Genomic DNA, 20092 nt, shown 5'->3' with positions numbered 1-20092 from the left:
GATAAAACCTCTACCATTTTCTTGGGTCAGCCCTTTTGCAACTCTCACAAAGGGATCAGTCTTGTCAGTTGCTAGGTGTTTGTTCATTTGACAAATGTTTACCAAGTTCCTGCTCTGACTAAGCTTGCGCTGCTGGGCGCTGGGGATAAAGAGCAATCGGAAATGCCACTTTTTTGTCCATGTCATCACCCTCTCTTGCCTCCAAAGTGATCTCTCTGCTTCTAAACTCCTTACGTGGCTTAGGAGTGATGTGGGGCCTGCTGCCCTCTGAATTCATCACACTCTTCCCATTTCTCAGATATCTAGGGTCACACTGACCTTTCAGTTCCTTGAACATGACAATTTTTTTCCTGTCTGAGTATATGTATAGGCCCTTTGCACGATACCCTTTTCCTGGAATAATTCCAGATTTTTCTCTTGCTTTTTCCTTCTCACTTTTTAAATTTCAGCCAAGACAAGATATAGGTTTTGCTGGGCCCTAAAGCTTATATAATTTGGGGGGGCCCTCTTTGAAGAATAGAAACCACATTACAAATACATAATTAACTAAAGGCCTAGGAGGGGGCCTTGAAGCTCAAGCTTTATTGGCTTCATGGTAAATCTGCCTCTGGTTTTGTTTACATGTCACCTCTTCCGAGAAGCCTTCCATGGTCTCCCTATTTAAAGCAGTGCCCTACCCAATCTTCATCATGTCACTATTTTTATTTCTTGTATTGAATTCATCACAATTTGAAATTCTCTTGTTTATTTTTCTCTCTACTTATTTTTATCTGTTTCCCTGACTAGAATGTAAGCTCCTCAAGAGCAGGAATCTTGCCTATTGTATTCCTGCAATATTCCCAACTCAACGCAGGGCACCAACAGGATGTCAATAACTGTTGGGTGAATGAGTGGGTGTAGTCTCTGCCCTCCAGGAGCTACAATCCAGTGTGAGAGGAGGACACACACAGGCAATTTCAGTGGGATAAGAAGCTGTGGGCTACGGGAGCCCAGAGGATGGGCATTTAACCAGGCTGGGGGCAGAGGGCAGGGTGTGAAAGAAGCTTAGGAAAAAACACCTGGGGGAAAGGAGGCCTGGGCAGTCTTGAAGGTTGATCAGTAGTTGTCCAGGCAGAGAGAGGGAGCATGAATAGAGAGAGGCACGAGGGTATGAGCCCCCAGATCCAGAGGAGACTTGGCTGATTAAGTTTCGGGCGATTTCAAGGGTTCCATTGATGCAAAGGGACAGCTGGGAACTAAGTTTGGGAGTGAGAGTCACATGGGGACCAGGACCTGGGACTGGATAGAAGGTCACAGAAGTAGGAAGAGCCAGAGAGACAGGTACTGGGGGCACCAAGAGCGAGGCTTTGGGCAAAGGCCACAGGAGACCCAGGGGTAGGACTCTTCCTTCTAGACACAGGACCAGAATCAGTGGGAGAGTCTTGGGCAGAACCCTGCCTTTGCCCAAAGCCTTGCACTTGGTTCCCCCAGTACCTATCTCCCTGGCTCTTCCTACTTCTGTGACCTTCTATCTAGTCCCAGGTCCTGGTCCCCATGTGGCTCTCACTCCCAAACTTGGTTCCCAGCCGTCCCTTTGTATCAATGGAACCCTTGAAATCAGACAGCCCGGAGTACTATATTCACAGGTTGGGTTCCTGTGAAGCTCACTCTGGGATGGAGATTAGCATGCAGGCACGTTTTTCCTGGAAAATTTTAAAGCAAAACCCAGATATTGTATAATTCCATTTATAAATACTGCAGTACGTGTATCTAATAGATAAGGAATTTAAAAATATATAATCATATCATTATCACTCTTCACAAAATTAGCATGAACTTCCTAATTCCATCTATTAGTCTGTGTTTGACTTTTCCCAATTGTCTAGTACACATTTTTTACAGTTAGTTTGTTTGAATCAGAATACAAACAAGGTCCACACACAGCATTTAGTTGCATAGCTAAGCTACTTGAACTAGAATTTGACATTCTACTTACTTGTTTCTCATTCACTCCTCAACTCATGCTTCGAAAACTGCTCTCCCTCTACTCATGTGAGATAGATTTCCATGTTGCCACCTCCAATATTTGCTTTTGCTGTCTGCATTGTACTTGATTTCCCTGTGACTCTTCACCCTGCTGGCCACTTGCTCTGATGCTCTTGAAACTTTCTTCCATTTGGTCTCCAGCATGGCACTCCCCTGGTTCACCTCCTACCTCTCTGAACGTCCTGTCTTTGCCTCCTTCATAGGTTTCTGCTCCTCCTCCGACTTCTTTTTTAATGTTGGGCTCTTCAGAGTTTAACATTGGATCCTCCTAATGTGTCTCAGGCACTCCAAGTATGATGTGTCCCCAACTGAAGTCATCCTCCCCACCCCCGCGCTGTTCCTCCTCAGTGTCATCACACTGAGCGTCATGCCCTCAGTGTCATGCCCTACCCCCCATCGTCCCAGCCCCATCATCGGGTCAGAAACCTGGCAGTCCTTGACTCCTCTCTGTACCCCACCCATCACCAAGTTCTGTCCCTTTGATCTTCCAAATAACTCTCACACCCTCCATTTCCCTCCGTCAGCTCTGCCATGGTCCAAGCCTCCTTCGGCCCTGCAACCAATGGCTGTTATCTCTTTGCTGTCTCCCTGCCTCTGGTCTGAAACCCCTCCAGTTCATTCTGTATGCAGCAGTCAAAGCCATCTTCCCCAAACACAGGTCCAGCCGGTCCCTCCCGTACTCTGTATCCTTTGGTGACTCCTCATTTCCTGCAGAGTCAAGTACAAACTTCTTAGCCTAATACTCAAGACCCTTCTTAAGTTGATTGATACTGACTTTGTAGGCCCTGTCTCTCGTCACCCCACCCTCCTAAGCTGTAGCCAAACCTAATGTCTCCAGTTCCCTGAGAACAAGGTACATCCTCTCCTATTCTTCCAGGTCTCTGCGCATGCTATGTCTGCCCCGTGGTCCTCATCAGGCTAACTCCTCTTCCTTCAGCATAGGCAGGAGGTCGTTTCTGATCCTTAGGACCAGGGGCACCGTTGCAGAATTACCCTGACATCTGGAATCTCCAGTATCATAACACCTCTCACTTGTTTGTCTATTTCTGAATGTCTCACATGCAAAATGGTCTGTGAGCTGCTGAAGGGCAGAGACTGGCTCTGTTCTCTGAGGCCTCCGGACTCTGCCCAGAGTCTGGAGCAGGGAGTGCTTGTCCAATGAATGCATGAACGAGTGACTGAATGGGTGAGTTGGGCTAACCTGTGTGTGTGCCCCATTCACACAGTGAGATGATTAAAAAAAAAAATCAATGAACACAGAAAAAAGTCCATCAACAAAATACCATTAAAAAAACCTGAGGTAACATTGGTTAATAACATTATGTAAGTTTCAGGTATACAGCATTATAATTCGATAGCTGTATACACTCTATTGTGCTCACCACCAAAAGTCTAGTTTCTATCTATCACCGTATGTTTGACCCCCTTTCCCCATTTTGCCCTCCTCCTACCCCCTTTCACCTCTGGTAACCATCAATGTGTTGTCTATATCTATGAGTTTGTCAAAAACCAAAATGTTACCCAAAGACAGGATGGTAACAGTGGGCAGGCAGAGCCATATTATGGCCGGGCAGAGCCATGTTAGAGCCTGAGGCAAAAGGAAGACTCAGTAATACCGATTTTGATTTTTTAAACTATTGCATTAAAATATTATTTATCTTGATTACTGAAGTTTTTGGTGCCCCCCTTACATTTAGTACCAAAGAGGGCACCTCATCAGCTTTACCCTGCCTAGTCCTGGTCCTGGTGGGAGGACTTTCTCAATAGGCCTTGGCAGGCATGGCACAGTGGCCAGGGCCCAGGAGGATGTCCTGGGCTGAGTCCTCTGCTTGGAGAGGGACAGTTTCTGGAGGAGAGTTGCCTCCACCCCATTGAGCTGGAGCCTAAACCCAAGGAGAGGAAGAGATGGACTTAGGGATGGGGGTGGGGGTGAGGTGGGGGATGGGTAGGGATGTGACTTCCTCAAAGACCCAGAGTGAGGAGCTCCACCAACTCCCAGCTGTGGGCTGCCTCCTTGCCTCTCTCAGGCCCCAGGAACAGGGTCCCCCAAGGCATGGGGGCCTAGCAGGAGAAAAAAGCAAGGTCAGTCCCAGATGAACAGCATCTGGGCTTCAGGTAGAGGGAGCGGGGCCTGAGGTAGTAGAGCATCAATTTTCAAATTTCTGGTCTCGGGAACTTCTTATATCCCTAAAAATGTTTGAAGCCCCCAGGGAACTTTTGTGTACCTGGGTTATAGCTCTCAATGTTCAAAGTTAAAGCCAAGACATTCTAAAACCTTGTGTGTTTAAATATAAAAACCAATAAGAAACTCATTCCATGTTGACACAAATAACATTTTTAGTGAAAAATAACTAGAGTTTTCAAAACAAACAATTTAAGGAGAAGACTCCCATTGATTTACATTTTTTTGCAAATCTTTTTAATGTTGGGTTTAATAGAAGACAGCTGGATTCTCGTATCTGCTTCTGCATTCAATCTGTGAGGCTATGTTGTTTTGGTTGAAATACATGAAGAAAATCTGCCCTCACACAGACAGGTATTTGTAAAGGGAGGGATATTTTAGTATCTTTTTCAGATAATTGGTGATCCTCTTCTTTGATATTACATCAAAGCTTCACAAATGGTAGTTTCTTAAAGGTTAGTTGCAATGTGAAACCTGGATCGGATTAATGAACTTTTTGTAATCTGTTACCCTGTGATATATTGGTCTATATTACCCTTTGAATCTTTTACCTATGCATAATTTTGAAACATTGTGCCTTCCTCATTTGGCAAATATCGGTTCACTGAGTTATACAGGTCTTCCAAATACTGACCTTTCATTATAAGACATCAAAAAATTGCATTCATTAATATCCCCATCAATCTCATCAGAAAATGCTTTAAGTGTTGGAAAGCTGTCAAGCTCCTGCTGACAGATACAATTTTTCCAAAAATTTGAATTTTCTCTTGAAACTTGAATTTTGTCATTGGCAATAAACACTGTTTTCCTTGAAGTGACATGCTCACTCATTCATGTCTGAGAAAATGTCTGCTAGATACTCAAGTCTGAAAATCCTTAGTTTGTCATTTTTTCGAGTGATAATTGTGATCATCAAAAAAGTTCAGCTTACAACTCAAACAATTGCGTTAAGTGCTTTCCCCGAAGACAACCACTGTATTTCAGTTTGCAGCAGAAGTGGTTCATGCAGATTTCCCATTTTGACACAGAATATTTAAAAAGATGTGTACTCAAGATTTAATAAAAGCAGTAATTTCCTTGCTTCATCAAGGACGTTTTAAAGTGAAATTGGCTTTTTTTGGGGGGGGGCAGGGGTTCATTATTTATTTATTCTTTTTCTTTTTTTTTTTTTTACATTGTGTGCATGGCTGTGGAGAATGTGACTCCTGCTACAGTTTGTGCTGCTGCCTTGGTTTGTGCTAAGGAGCCAGCAGTTTTGCTCACCATTTTGTACCATCAGCACAAATGTCAACACAGTGAAAAAGGCAAATAATGTCTTGGTATTATTATGACCATAGTTTTGATCTCATGATCCCCTGAAAGGTCTCAAAGAGATCCCTCTTTCCTCCCTCGTTTCCAGGGAACCCCCCTTTGAGAACTATTATCTTAGAGCTTCGGGATCAGATGGCAGGGCTACCTTTAACAGTGGAAAAGTCCCAGCAGAGTAGAAGCTAGCATTTTTGGGGATGCAGCATAAAACTGTGTAATTCAAATCAACTATGTAATTCACAGTGTGACCTGAGGGTGAATTTTTGGGTTTTTTTTTTTTTAAAGGAATCACAATGATTTATTGGAATAATGGAAGCTACATTTATTTAGTTTATCATAGACAAATCACTACCACACTAAATGAAACAAAGCACAAAAATTTTCTCAACAAAATTCCATTTAGAGCCAGATCTTTCTTTCTTTCTTTCTCTCTCTCTCTCTCTCTCTCTCTCTCTCTCTCTCTCTCTCTCTCTCCCTCTCCCTCTCCCTTCCCTCCCTCCCTCCCTCCCTCCCTTCCTTCCTTTCTTGTTTTTTCTTTTCAGTTGTTTCTTTAAACTCACCTATAAGTATCTATCAGCTTTTTCAAGTGTTTTCATTGTCATTGCTCTGGGCTCCCTAAGGGATGAGTGTAATTAACAAGGCTTATCACCCGTTCCTTCATTATTGGTTCATGGTGCTAGGAATAGGTGTTGACTAGGTAGACAAGGTCCTTGTTCTCCTGGGGCTCAAAGTCAAGTGGGAGAGTGTTAAACAATCACACAAATACAAATACGATTACAATTGCACTAATATTTACAAAGAAATACAGGAAGCCAAGACCTGACTTGGCCCCGGGGTCAGTGAAAACGTTCCTGAAGAAGTGAAATTCAGCTAAGGTCTGAAGCATGGGTTGGAATGGCCAGGTGGAAGTATGCTGGTAGGGAAGAACGTTCGAGGCAATGGTATGGTATGCAATGAGGTTCAAGTAGAAAATATCTGAGCAGGTTTGAAGACCCACCTGGAAAGTCCCTTTTGGCTGGAGCTTGGTAGAAAGGTGGCACAAAATGAGGATGGAGTAGCAGTGGGAGGTCAAGGCAAGGATCATCAGATGGCCTTTTTTTAGTTCTTGGAACCAATCGAGCTCTTTCCTGCCTTGGTCCTGGACCCAAGCAGATCTCTCTGTCTTTCTCTGCTCCTCATTCAGGCCTCAACTGAAATGTCACCTCCTTTCTAAGTAGACCTCTTTTTAAAAATCTCCATGTCAGCACCCCATTTTCTTTGTATAGCAACTGTATTTGTTTACATTGCTTTTATCTCCCCTGTGCGCCTGTGAGTTTCCTGAGTGAAGGGCTCTGTTCGTTGTGTTCGCCCTGTCTCTCCTGTGCTTCGCAGAGAGCCTGGCATGCTACTGGTGCTCAGAAATATTTGTTGGATGAATGTGTGAACAAACAAATGAATACAGAACTGAATTTGAGATCCTGGCTCCCGCCCTTAACAGCTGTGTGGCCTTGGACAAGTCACACAACTACTCTCTACTCAGTTGCCTATTCTGTAAAATGGGGATTTTACCTCTGCTCTCAAAGGGCTTTTGTGAGAGTCAAGTGAGATAGTGCATGTGGATGCACCGAGCAGGCTACTTGGCTCCAAAAGAGGTGCTCCTGAGCGTTATCTTCCTTGCTTCTCATTTCTCAGTTCTGTGCTCTTTTCACTGCACGATAACGATAAGCTGTGATGTGCCTCAGGCCCACTTAATCCCATCTGAGTCTCAGGCCATGCCTTCTGCCAGAGCTGCTTCCCTGAGTCTGTCCACAGCAACAAACATCATCAGAGGGGCGTCCAGGCTCATGAAATGGCAACATACTGGGTGGAACAAGAGGGGAGGGCAGGGGAGGGAGCAACTGGTTCTGATGCAGAGTGGGGTGGGGGAAGGGACTGTTGAAAAATGGACCAGACTTTGGGTACTGGGATTATGGCTAGTTTTAATCTTTTTTTAATATACTTAAAAAACTTTATATTTTGAAATAATTTTAGGCCTTCAAAAAAGTCGCAAAACAGTACAAAGAGTTCCTGTATGCCCTTCACTCAACATTCTGTAATTTTAACAATTTACAAGAGCATAATACAATGATCAAAACCAGGAAATGAATGTTGATACAATATTAATTAAATTATAGATCTTATTTGAACTTCACCAGTTTTCCCCTTAATGATCTTTTCTGTTCCAGGATACAATCCAGGATCCCACATTACATTTAGTTGTCATGTCTCCTTAGTCTTCCTTTAATCTTTGACAGTTCTTGAATCTTTCCTTGTCTTTTATAACCTTGACACTTTTGATCAGTACTGACGAGTCATTTTTGTAGAATGTCTCATAATTTGGGTTTAAATGATGTTTTCTCATGACTAAATTGAGATGCTGCATTTTGGCAAGAACACCGCAGAAGTGATGTTGTGTCCTTTTCAGTACATCATATCAGAGGTCCATGATACGTCTTATTGACTATGACGATGCTAATCTTGATCACTTGGTTACAATATTGTCGTCTGGGTTTCTCCACTGTATACTTTTCTTTTTAAATTATATTTAAAAAATTTTAATGATTAAAGTAATAAGAACACCTTAAAAGTAAAAACAAACATTAAGTATAAAGTAAATAAACTTCCTTTTGACTACTGTCAACTCTTTGAGGTGTACCTTCTAGATCCTTTTTCATTTGTTTTCACATATATAATGGGTCACAAAAACTTTTTTGTGTTTTGTTTTACTTCACAATATTATCCTGGGACAACGTTCCATATCAGGACAGTCAGTTCTAACTTGTTCTCTCTAATGACTGGCTAGTATTTCATTCCCTGGATGACCCTCATATTCTGTATTTTCCAGATTTTTTATGAGCACATCAATTCTTTTTAAATATAGGACATTTACCGTCAACATTTTTATTTCAAATTTCATTAAAAGAAAAATATTCAAATTTTGTCAGAATATTAACAATTTATATTATATATTTTATGCCTAGAAATAGATTATCTAAAACTTTAGGTCAAAATAAGCCAAAGAATACAAAGGTATATTTTAAAAAGAACAAGAGAAAAGAAACTGAATTGCCATTGATTTTATTGAATCGCAGATGGCATTCATTTTAGAAACACACCTTTATTTTATGTAGAAAGAAAAAAAATGCTGCCAAATAGTTGGAAGATGCCACTGATTTTAGAGCTTTAAAAATGTACAAAATGAGTCTTGGAAGTGATGAAATAAGATAGTCCCTTGTCAGCCCTTCCTTAACCAGAATTCCTGTGTGGTCTTCCAGGCATAGGCAGGACACAGTAAACAGCTACCGCTTGCAGCCCCGAGCGATGGCGACAAATGACTCCTCTCGTGTGGACTCCGAGTTCCGATACACCCTCTTCCCGATTGCTTATAGCATCATCTTCGTGCTGGGAGTCATCGCCAATAGCTACGTGCTGTGGGTGTTTGTCCGCCTTTACCCTTCCAAGAAACTCAATGAGATAAAGATCTTCATGGTGAATCTCACCATGGCCGACCTGCTCTTCTTGGTCACCCTGCCCCTGTGGATTGTCTACTACTACCATAAGGGAGACTGGATTCTCCCTAAATTCCTGTGCAATATGACTGGCTGCTTTTTCTTCATCAACACCTACTGCTCAGTGGCCTTCCTGGCCGTCATCACTTACAACCGCTTCCAGGCGGTGACACGGCCAATCAAGACGGCTCAGGCCACCACCCGCAAGCGTGGCATCTATTTGTCCCTGGTCATCTGGGTGGCCATTGTAGGTGCTGCATCCTACTTCTTTGTCCTGGACTCCACCAACGTAGTGCCCAACAAGGCGGGCTCAGGCAACATCACCCGCTGCTTTGAGCATTATGAGAAGGGCAGCATGCCAGTCCTCATCATTCACATCTTCCTTGTGGTTAGCTTCTTCGTCGTCTTCCTCATCATCTTCATCTGCAACCTGGTCATCATTCGCACGCTGCTCATGCAACCCACGCAGCTGCAGCGCAACGCGGAAGTCAAGCGCCGGGCACTGTGGATGGTCTGCATGGTCTTGGCCGTGTTCATCATATGCTTTGTGCCTCACCACATGGTACAGCTGCCCTGGACCCTGGCCGAGCTGGGCTTCCAGGACAGCGCCTTCCACCAGGCTATTAACGATGCTCATCAGATCACCCTCTGCCTTCTTAGCACCAACTGTGTCTTGGACCCCATCATCTACTGTTTCCTAACCAAGAAGTTCCGCAAGCACCTCACCGAGAAGTTCCACAGCCTGCGCAGCAGCCGGAAATGCCCTCTGGCCACCACGGAGACTGGCACCGAAGTGGTCATGCCGCTGAACCATATCCCTGTCAATTCCCTCAAAAATTAGTCTCTGATTGTTGGGGCCCGGTCCAGAGGCTTCTCTTTCATGGACATCACTACTGATGTGGGGGAAAGAGGGGTATCTGCTGTGGTCTGGGCACCTCCTCCCTGGGCACTGGGGGCCCACTAGATATAGAGACTACCTCCTCAAGATGGGGATGATGGCAGAGCCAGACTGCTGGAAAATCCAGAACTTGAATGAACCCCTTTAGCACCTTTGGAATCTTCCATAGTAACCTTGGCTGATGACCTCATCCTGGGTGCCTGAATGTGATAGATAGCTCTGGGAGAAAAGTCAGGGCCAGGGGCAAACCTTGGGGGAAGACTGAGCCACCCAGTTCGCCTGAGCAGGGCAGCAGCCCCAAGTGAGTATGGCCTAAAGTTTTGTGCAATCATTCCCTTTATTACTATAAAGGTAGAGAGGGGGTTTTGGGAAAGAGACACTCCCTGGGCGGCGTGGCAGTATCTTTGGGGCAGACTTTTGAGCTAGGATGGTGCTACCTTGTCTCCATCCATGGAAAAAGGTCTCTGTGACACTGCTTCAGGGAAATAGTTCAGTGGAAACTTCTCCCCACTCACCCGACCGCCTGTCCTGAATGGTCGTGACCAGAGAAGATAAAACATGCATAGACCAAACACGAGGACAGAGAGCTTGTTTCCCGAGGCTGATATGACTCTCTGCACAGGCCTTACCCCAGGCCAGGGTCAGCTCTTGTGGAGTGGGAGAGACACAAGCGCCACATCCATCCATCTGTCTCAATAACAGACCCTGATGAAGTACCTCCTATAGGGCAGCCACCCGCGGTGGGGGTGGGCAAAGGCCCCTCAAAGCCAAACTCGGGCTGTCTAGGGCACCGTGATGCTCAGAGGCTTCCATGACAACAGGAGCTTAGGCTGGGAAGCGCCTGTGTGTGTGGGAGGCTCCAAGAGTAAAAGGAGCCTATCAGTTCTCCCTGCCTCGCTTCCTAGAGGGCCCTTCCTAATTTAGATTCCAGGAGGTGGGAGGAAGAGTTATGGTCTTAAGGGCCAGCAGACACTTGAATTCTGGGTGCAGAAGAGAAGTGCCAACTTCTTGAGGATCTCTAAATGCCTGCCTGTGATATTCAGCAAATATTTTCAAATGAGCCTCCTGTCACACCCTGAGCTGGGTATCCGCAGTATGAACCTGGAAGCCCCAGACCCAGGGCTTGGAGGAGACTTCTCTGATTTCCAGAGTCCTGAAGGCCATCTGAGAAATTTTCCTCCCTTCCAGCTAGCTTCTGCATGAAGTTGGGATCCTTGTTCCCTGTCTACTGGGCAAGCACTGGATTGATGATTTTTATAACTGTCTCCCAAAGGGCCAGTAACCTGCTTGGGTCTGGGATGGTAGCTGTAGGCTGGACTTATGCTGGTGACCAGATAGATAGCATACTAGAGCTTTGGTGTCACACAGACCCGGGTGCACGTCTTGGCTTTGTCACTTCCTGTTGATGGATGGCGAGCTGAATTTCCTACCTCATAGGGTTGTTATGAGCAGTGAATTAAGTTGTGGAGGCAGATACCTCTTGATCAGGGTGACTGTTCCACCCAGATTCTACCTTTTTCTGAGAATTTGTTCCCCTCAATCCTCCTATAGAAGCTGAATGGATAAGAAGTGAGTATCTGGCTCAGGTTGGGCCAGTCAGGTTCCCTCTCTCAGGAATAAGTTGCAAGATTCAGGGATCCTTTTCCAGGCTCTGTAGGTCACCCACCTGAAGATTTATAAACTCTGGAGCTGTGAGTGTGTGTGTTTCCACATGTGTGTATCTATCTATATGTATATGAGGGGAGTTGGGAGGGTAGTGGAGGGCGGCCACATACATGAGTGTACTAGAGAAACTGGCTCTGCTCCGAGAGAAGATGAAGATGTGTAAAGCAAGGCAGAGACGAGAAGGAGACCCCAGGAGCCTGGAGAGAGGAGGGGGTGGTGCTTCCAGGGGCCTGCTGACTCTCCTCCTCCAGGCTAAGCCCTTCTTGAGACACAGCTGCACTTTTTCCTTTGGGGCCTGTGAGACTCCCTTCCTTTGGGGCCTGTGAGACTCCCTTGTTAGGACACATTCTCTCATTTTGCTTAAGCTGATTTGAGTTATCTATTACTTGCAACCAAAAGAGCTCTGAATGAGATAAATGCTTGTATGCTAAAGCACAGTGTTTCTTGAATTTCATTGATTCATCTACCCCTTTCTCAATTTTTGCGTACCAGCTGTATGTTTACTTAATAAATGTTTTTTCTTTAAATCGACTCACTTTTTAAAACTTAAATTTTTAAAAAGGATACTTTGTAACTAAATTGTAAACAAAAACAAATGCTACCTGCCAAACATGGAAGGTAAGCATAAACATAAAGCATAATTATGAAAGTAATTATTTTGTTCTTGGTATTCTGTCTGAAGTCACCTCATATGCCCCACGGACTTAGATAGCGCACTTCAGGAAACACTGCTATAATATGTATATAAGGTGTACAAGGTCTGCCTGCAGGAAGTGCTCAACAAAGAATAAGTCTGACAGTTCCGAGATGGTAACTTGTGAGCACCCCTGCTTCTCCCAGAATGTTGCCGCAACGCACGGGCCGAGGTCTCACTTACACCTCGGGCCCATGGGGGTGGGGGGACAATTGTACTTTGTAGCCCATGCTACAGCCTTGCTGATCCCCTCACCACCTGAATACAGCCACCTTTCCACCCCCTGTGACCTCTACCTGGTTCTGACCTCCTCAGCTGCTCTCTCTTCTTTTTGACCCAGAATACCTCCCACAGGTAGCCTTCCTGAAGTCCTCCAGGCAGGGTCATTGGCTTCCTTCTAGCAGCATTTTGGGCTGGAAGGGTTCCAACTTTTTAAACCTTAACCTCTGGTTTAAAACCTAAACCTCTGGTTACTGAAGTTTTTCCACTTCAGTGTCTGTCCTCCCTACCCTGGGGCAGGAACTGAACCTTAATCATCAGTGGATCTACAGTTTCCCACGGAAGGGCTAGAATTGAGACATGTCTCCAAAGCTTACTGCTTTCCCAGGATGTAGCATAAACAGACATATTGACATATACATGCACTTATTGTGAAAGGGTTTAAGAGACCCTTCAGGAACAGTTAGGGAAGGCATTTAATTCATATCCTTCCAAAGTTCTATGTCCCCATTTTAAAAACAGATGTCAGGGATTTTTCAGAGGATCAGAACATTTTGGAGTTGCAGGGGTCCAATTCCTTTATCTTACCAAGGGGAACATGGGACTCAGAGGGGCTAAGGGATTGCAGACAGCACACAGAATGAAACTGCCCTGAACACAGAATTGGCTGCTAATCTATGTCTCTCACTTCTTGCAATGGTGACAGGGATGATAGGAAAAGCTAAGTTGTAATTCTTTCAAAGAAATATCACCAATCAGGATTTCCAAGCTATCTTGTACATCAAGAAGGCCTCATCCTGCATTTTCCCTGATCTCAGCCTTCACCCCAGAGAACTACCAGTGATGTCAGTTAGCGAATGTTGGTGCACACAACCCCCTGCTCCTCACCTCATCGAGAAGAATCATAGGCACAAGAGCGGTACGTGTACGTCATAGCTGACTAGAACTGAGCATGTTTATGCCTGTTTTTACTCATCTATGTTACACCTGTGCTTGAGACCTAAGGTCACAAATAGTTATAATAAAACCCTCTTGTAAAACAACTGGTTTTTGTGCAGACTTGTATTTCTGTAATACAAATTATGTTTCCCCTGACATCCTGCCAGCAAGCCATTCTTCCACAACCCAGTCATGCATCCATCCAGCCATCCAGGTATCTAACAAACACCTATGAAGTACCTATTTTGGTCCAGTAACTATGCTAAGCACAGTTTTTTTCCGTTGTCTCACTGCAATCTTATACCCTCCTTGATTCCATCCCCACAGAAATAAAATAAATAAGGACCCAAACTGACTGAATAAGACAGTGGCTGCCTCCCAGGTACTTGGTACAGAAGGAAAGGGGCCTACTTTTTGTTGAGCCCCAGATATTTGCCACTTTCACAAATCTTGTCTCAGGAAGTCCTCACAACCACTGTGCAGAATTGACATTTTCATTCCCATTCTACAGATAGGGAAATCGAAGTTCAGAGGGGTTCCATGATTTGTGAAGGTAAAAGAGCTAGTAAGTGGCAGAATAATATTCCAACCCAGATCTGCCATAGTAAATATGGGTCCCTTCCCTTCTCTCCTGTGCTCTCACTCAAGTCCCTCTAGGCTCTGTCCTAGCTTTGGTGAGTGCTGGGGTAGGAGTCTCTAGAGGGGAATAGCAGCTGGCGAGGGCCCCTGCCTCACTGTTTCTAGCTTCCTGTTGGAGAGCTCTTGTGCACCCCATGCAGGCTGAAGCCCCAGCAGCAGTGACTTCTTTCTCGGCTGGGGCTCCTGTGGTCCGTTAGAGAGGGCACTCCTGCAGGTGGATGGTGTACGTGAACACAGTGTTTCAAAGAAGTTCCGAAGCCAGAGTGTCACTGTCACTGAAGCTGGAAGGTACATTACGTGGTCACCTGGATCCTGACATCTATGTAAGAGGAAGGAAAGGGGTGAACACTCAACAGCTACTGACCGCTTATTGTGTCCCAGGCACTGTGAGGGGAACTTCACATCATTCATTACCTATAGGTAGAAATGACTCTTCCCTCTGCCTAAATTACTTTTCCCCCCAGATATCCATATGGCGCCCTCCCTCCCCTCCTTCAAGGTTTTTCTCAAATGTCCCCTTCTTAGCAACCCCTGCCTTGACCACCTCATTTACGACAAAAACTTAGAGAGTGAAGTGATTCCTCAAGGCCACAGAGTGAACGGCTGGGTCTGTCTGGCTCCTTGCACTTTCCATTCTACATTGACTTCCTTTGTAGACATCCTTCATGACACAAGTTGTAAAGGCCCATATCTTCCATCTTCCAAACAAGAAAAACAAGTATCAAAAAGGTGAAATGACTTATCCAGGGTCACACAGCAATAACTTGATAGAACTGGGATGCATAGATCTTTTATCTCCATTTTGCAAGACACTTCTCTTGTACACTTTTCTGTGTGAATGCATGTTGTTTTCTTTCATCACCATCCTCTAGTCTCATCCCCCACAACAGTTCTAGAGTATTCAATAAATATCTTTGACTTTGTATGTATCCTTCGAAAATGTAGAGTTATTTTCTGTGTATTCATTTTAAATTTACATAAAAGTAAAGATTTACATATATTGGGCTATGAACCACGATCCGTGTCTCTCCCCCACATCCCCCATCAGCATTGTTTTTACAATTTGACCGTGTTAAAGTGCATACAGCTGGTTCACTGATGCAAATCTTTGCCATCCTGTGCATCTACATTTTACTTACCTATTCCCCTGGCAATGGACACTTAGGTTGCCTTCAACTCCCTTTTCTATAAACAATGCTGTAAGGAGATCCTTCTCAATGTTCCCCTCTGCACCAATGTAAGAATTTCTCTGGGATGTATACCCAGGAGTGACATTCTCAGGTCATAGTCTACACTCATACTTAACTGGATGAAGAACTGCCAGATCACTTCTAGAATGGCTGTACCAGTCTACACTCCCACCCATAGTTAACATGAGAGTTTCTATTTCTCTAATTCCCCACCCACCCTTGGTATTATCCAATTTTCAAATTGCTGGTAGGTGTGAAGTAAAATCTTGTTTTCAGTTTGAATTTCTCTCAGATTGCTAATGGGTTTGTAGTCATGTATTCATTAGTCATTTGAAATCAGATAATTCTGACCCCAGAGCTTGCACAGGGTCACGTAGTGATCCATAAAGTGTCCTCTGGACCATGTTGTTCGGGTTCAATTTCTGGCGCCACCTAGTTTGTGATTTGGGGCAGACTAGTTAACCTCTCCGGGCTTCTATTTCTTCATCTGTAAAATGCAAATTGTTTTACTGTTGATATAATAGCATAGTTTTGAGGATTTAAAATTGCTTAAAACAGTGTCTGGCAAGAAATAAGTACTTAGTAAATGTTATGTTTTGTCGTGATAGATGTTATGTTTTGTCATTCTCCAGGCAGCCTCCCTTTTCACTCTAGCCCACAATCCCGTTTCCCCTGCCCTTTTTCTGAATTTTCCTTAGAAATGTGAAACTGTAAAAGAGAGGAATAGAGCATGACTAGTCTGACTTTCTTTTTAATTTAACTTCCTAGATCATTCTAAAATACGTGCAGGGGGCAGGCCCGGTGGCTCAGGCGGTTAGAGCTCCATGCTCCTAACTCCGAAGGCTGCTGGTTCGATTCCCACATGGGCCAGTAGTCTCTCAACCACAAGGTTGCCAGTTTGACTCCCGCAAGGGATGGTGGGCTGTGTCCCCTGCAACTAGCAATGGCAACTGGACCTGGAGCTGAGCTGCACCCGACACAACTAAAACTGAAAGGACAACAACTTGAAGCTGAATGGCACCCTCCACAACTAAGATTGAAAGGATAACAACTTGACTTGGAAAACAGGCCTGGAAGTACACACTGTTCCCCAATAAAGTCTTGTTCCCCTTCCCCAATAAAATCTTTAAAAATAAAATAAAATAAAATAAAATAAAATACGTGCAGGGAGTGTTTTAAGAAGAATTGCCATATGCATGAGTCAGGGGATTTTCTATTTTGTTGGTTTGTTTTTTGAAGATGAGCTACTTTTAATAGGATGACAATTAAAAACAACTGAATGTCTAAGAGGAGACAGTTCAATTCATTCGTGCTACAGACATTTGTGAGTGCCAGCTATGTCCCAGACACAGCGCTAATTACTGGTATGACAACAAAGATAGTCTCTGTTCTTGCACACACATATGTCACATCCTATTAAAGGTGACAGATTAAGTGGGAGAGTAATATAAGCGTCCTTCATACATCCAACTACTATTTATGGTGTGCCTGTCATGGTCCCTAATCCCAGGAAGTTTATAGTCTGAAAGGAGAGGTGCATAAGCAAACAAACAAAAAACGAAACAAAAGAATAAATAATAATCTCTATTGAATGTCTGAGGCAAACAAATGGAATGTTGTGCTAGATATGTTTTAAGTAGATTTTTGTTTAAGAGAGACTGAAAGAGATAGTGATAAGGGGATAGATAGGTAGAGAAATAGATTGAGAATGAACAGAGTACACAGTACAATGGTTAAAAGTATGAGTCAGGGGATTTTGGCTTCAGAAGGAAATGATGAATCAGTTCCTTAAAAGAAAGGAGGGGGCATCAAAGGACACTGAACAGAGAGAAAAGGCCACCCACTGAATGGGAGAAATTATTTGCAAATCATGTATCTGAGAAGGGATTGATATGAAGAGTATAAAAAGAACCCCTACAACTCAACAGAAAAAAAAACTCGTTTAAAAAATGGGCAAAAGACTTGAATAGACATTTCTCCAAGGAAGATCTGCAAAAGGACAAAGGCACACGAAAAGATGCTCAACATCACTAATAATTAGGGAAATGCAAATCAAAACCACAATGAGATAAAACCAGAAAATAACAGCAGTTGACTAGGCTATGGAGAAATGGAACACTTGTGCATTGCTGGTGGGAATGTAAAGTGGAGCAGCTGTTGTGGAAAACAGTAAGCAGTTCCTCAAAAACTCAAACATAGAGTTACCTTATGACCCAGTAATGCCACTTCTGGATATACACAAGAAAGAGTGAAAACAAGAACTTGAACACCAAGGTTCATAGAAGCAATATTCACAATAGCCAAAGATGGGAGCGACCCAAGTCCATCAAGGGATGTATGGCTAAACAAAATGTGGTGTATATATACCATGGAATCTTATTCAGCCTTAAAAAGGAAGGAAATTGTGACATATGCTATAACAAGGATGAACCTTGAAGACATTATGCTCAGTGAAATAAACCAGACACAAAAGGACAAATATTTTTTGATTCCAATTATATGAGGTACCCGGAGTACTCAAATTCACAGAGACAGAAAGTAGAATGGCGGTTACCAGCAGCTGGGGGACAGGGAAACGGAGAGTCGTTTAATGAGTATGAAGTTTGGGAAGATAAAAAGTTTTAGAGATGGTTGTACAACAATGTGAATATACTTAATGCTGATGAATTGTACACTTAAAAATGGTTAAAATGTAATTTTATGTCACCACATATTCAAAAAAAACTTTTTTAAAAGAGGGAGGATGGGGTAGGAAGAAGTGAGGTGAGGAGGGAGAAGTTCAGGCTTTCAAAGGAGCCTTTCTCATAGTGCGTCCATCATATTCAAGGTGGTGTCTGCTTGAGTTACTGTGTGTGAAAGAGCTGAGTCAATAAAATTCTATACACGTGATGTTGTTGGTAGGCGTGGCTGTGTGAAGTAGCATGGCCTAGGGAGAAGAGAATGGATGTCCTTCCCTCATTCCGCCAGTGTTCCTATCAACCACAGGCAGCACTCTGCCATATGCTGTGAGGACAAGTAAAAAAAGATGAAGTCTCTGCCCTTGCACTCCAGCAAATGGCAGGCATGTGTTAAAAATGCAATAGTTTTGTGTTTGCTATTCAATGATCTGCTTGTGAGAGTCCATCGTGAGCGTCTCTTTCCAACTCTGTTTAGAGATGTCATGTTAGTTAGTTTTAAATCAGCCTCGTTGGGAATATTTACACCACAGAAATTAGCAAGTGCTACAAGTTTTTTTTAATCTCAGGCTCTGTCACTGGCTGTGTGATCCTGGGCAAATCATTTCACCTTCTCAGCCAGTTTCCTAATTTGTAAAATGGGTATAATAAATGTTAGGTCTTTTCTCTTCTCTCTCCTAGGAAGAGGATAATTTGATACTTGGGGAGGGGCTTTGGTTGTTCTTTGATGATAGGAAGCCTGTCTTTCCTGAGATAACTGCTGATAACCCTCCCTCATTTCCTCAGTTGGCACCATTGTTGCCCCAGGCTGAGGGCTGTCCAGAGACAGCAGTGGCCCAAAGTAACTCCACACACACTTATTATGTACCCTGTGGGTACTGCGGAGAGAGAAGGGAGGACTAGAAAGGAAGGAGATGAATATTGCTCTCCATAGTTCATTGTTCATTGTTTATACTTGATCTTTTTTTTTTATGATTCTAAATTGTTTATTAGGTAAGATTTTACAAACATTACTCATATTAGCAGTAATGGTGGAGCTGGAGAGTATTGTGCCTTCCCCAAGCTGCAGGGCAAGAACCACCCATAGTATGGTGAGACTGTGGCCCTTTCCAAGGCCACGATTCTTGCAGCCTGCAGATGTCAGCCATCGCATTTCCCTGTGCTTGTGGACTGGTTTGGTGATCCACTGAGTGTCAGGATTCCATTTGATAGTTTTATGGACTGGATCCATGAGGATAACCTCAAAGAATTTGTACATGGAATCTTCATCAACCCAGTAAGAATTCAGGACTCTCAGAGCCCCAAAGTGGCGCCCAGCTCACTCCTTGGCAAGAGACTGAAGGCTTTGAGCAAACTTTAACTGGTTAACACTGTGATGGACAGGCTTGCCATAGATTGCACCCTTAGGAACTGGGTGTTTGCGGCCCCCATGGCACACATGAATCTGATATGACATAATCTTGCTTGGCCTTGTAACCCAGCCTGAGCGCTTTATTGGGCTGGGTGGGGTGGGGGCACCTGTGGAGCGTAGAGAGCTGGTGGTACTGCCAGCAGCGCACCCTGAGAAGAAACCGCATTACTCTGGACTGCTTCTTCCTCCATAGCTCCTGGATGTACTTGTAAATACCCATCTTGGCTTACCTGATGGCTGTGGCCAGACAGAAAGGCTATACTTGATCTTATGGCCTGATAATGGCTCAAAACATTGTGGGTGTTTCATAACAAATGAATTTGAACTACAGCAGCAGCCAAAAATTAGTTCAGTAAGGCGAGATGGGGAATGGGGAAGAACTTAGGCTTTGGAGTTAGATCTAGATTTGGCCGTAGGTGTCGACTGGCCAAAACACGTCTCCAAAAAAATCTACCAAAAGAGCAGTTTATTTGGGAAAAGAAAAAGAAACGAGGTCACCCCAGTAGTGTGCAAATGCACACTTCTGACTGGTGCTCCAACCAGCCACACACGTGCGAAAAGCCCTGATTCCAACATGGCTTCTCTATTTATTAGCATCCCTCCCCCGGAAGGTACCACAAAGTTTAACAAGAAGTCAGGACTAGAGAGTTAACAAGGGGGCCCAGCTCCACCCATAGTCCTCCCAGCTCTATGGTTAGGCATCTTAAGATGCCAGTTCAC

At 44.0% G+C, this 20092-nt stretch overlaps 1 protein-coding gene and 1 pseudogene across 4 annotated transcripts in view; one reads left to right on the top strand and one right to left on the bottom strand.

The window, feature by feature from the left end:
- Window positions 1-16185, top strand: part of PTAFR (platelet activating factor receptor) — a 36783-nt gene extending 20598 nt beyond the window's left edge. For 3 of the 4 annotated variants that reach the window (XM_033115964.1, XM_033115965.1, XM_033115966.1), the window contains one exon: window positions 8809-11909. In XM_033115964.1, the coding sequence (XP_032971855.1) occupies window positions 8809-9883 (1075 nt within the window). In that variant the 3' untranslated portion in view covers window positions 9884-11909. Of the gene's footprint in view, window positions 1-8808; window positions 11910-16054 lie in introns of those variants that run through there. The other variant, XR_004423971.1, reaches the window with a different exon arrangement.
- A 2795-nt stretch (window positions 16186-18980) lies between these two features.
- Window positions 18981-19592, bottom strand: LOC117026784 (60S ribosomal protein L15-like; annotated as a pseudogene).
- Window positions 19593-20092: the final 500 nt, after the last annotated feature.

The sequence above is a fragment of the Rhinolophus ferrumequinum genome, chromosome 9, assembly GCF_004115265.2.
Source record: "Rhinolophus ferrumequinum isolate MPI-CBG mRhiFer1 chromosome 9, mRhiFer1_v1.p, whole genome shotgun sequence".
NCBI classification, from domain to species: domain Eukaryota; kingdom Metazoa; phylum Chordata; class Mammalia; order Chiroptera; family Rhinolophidae; genus Rhinolophus; species Rhinolophus ferrumequinum.
This window is presented reverse-complemented; position numbering and strand designations above follow the sequence as displayed.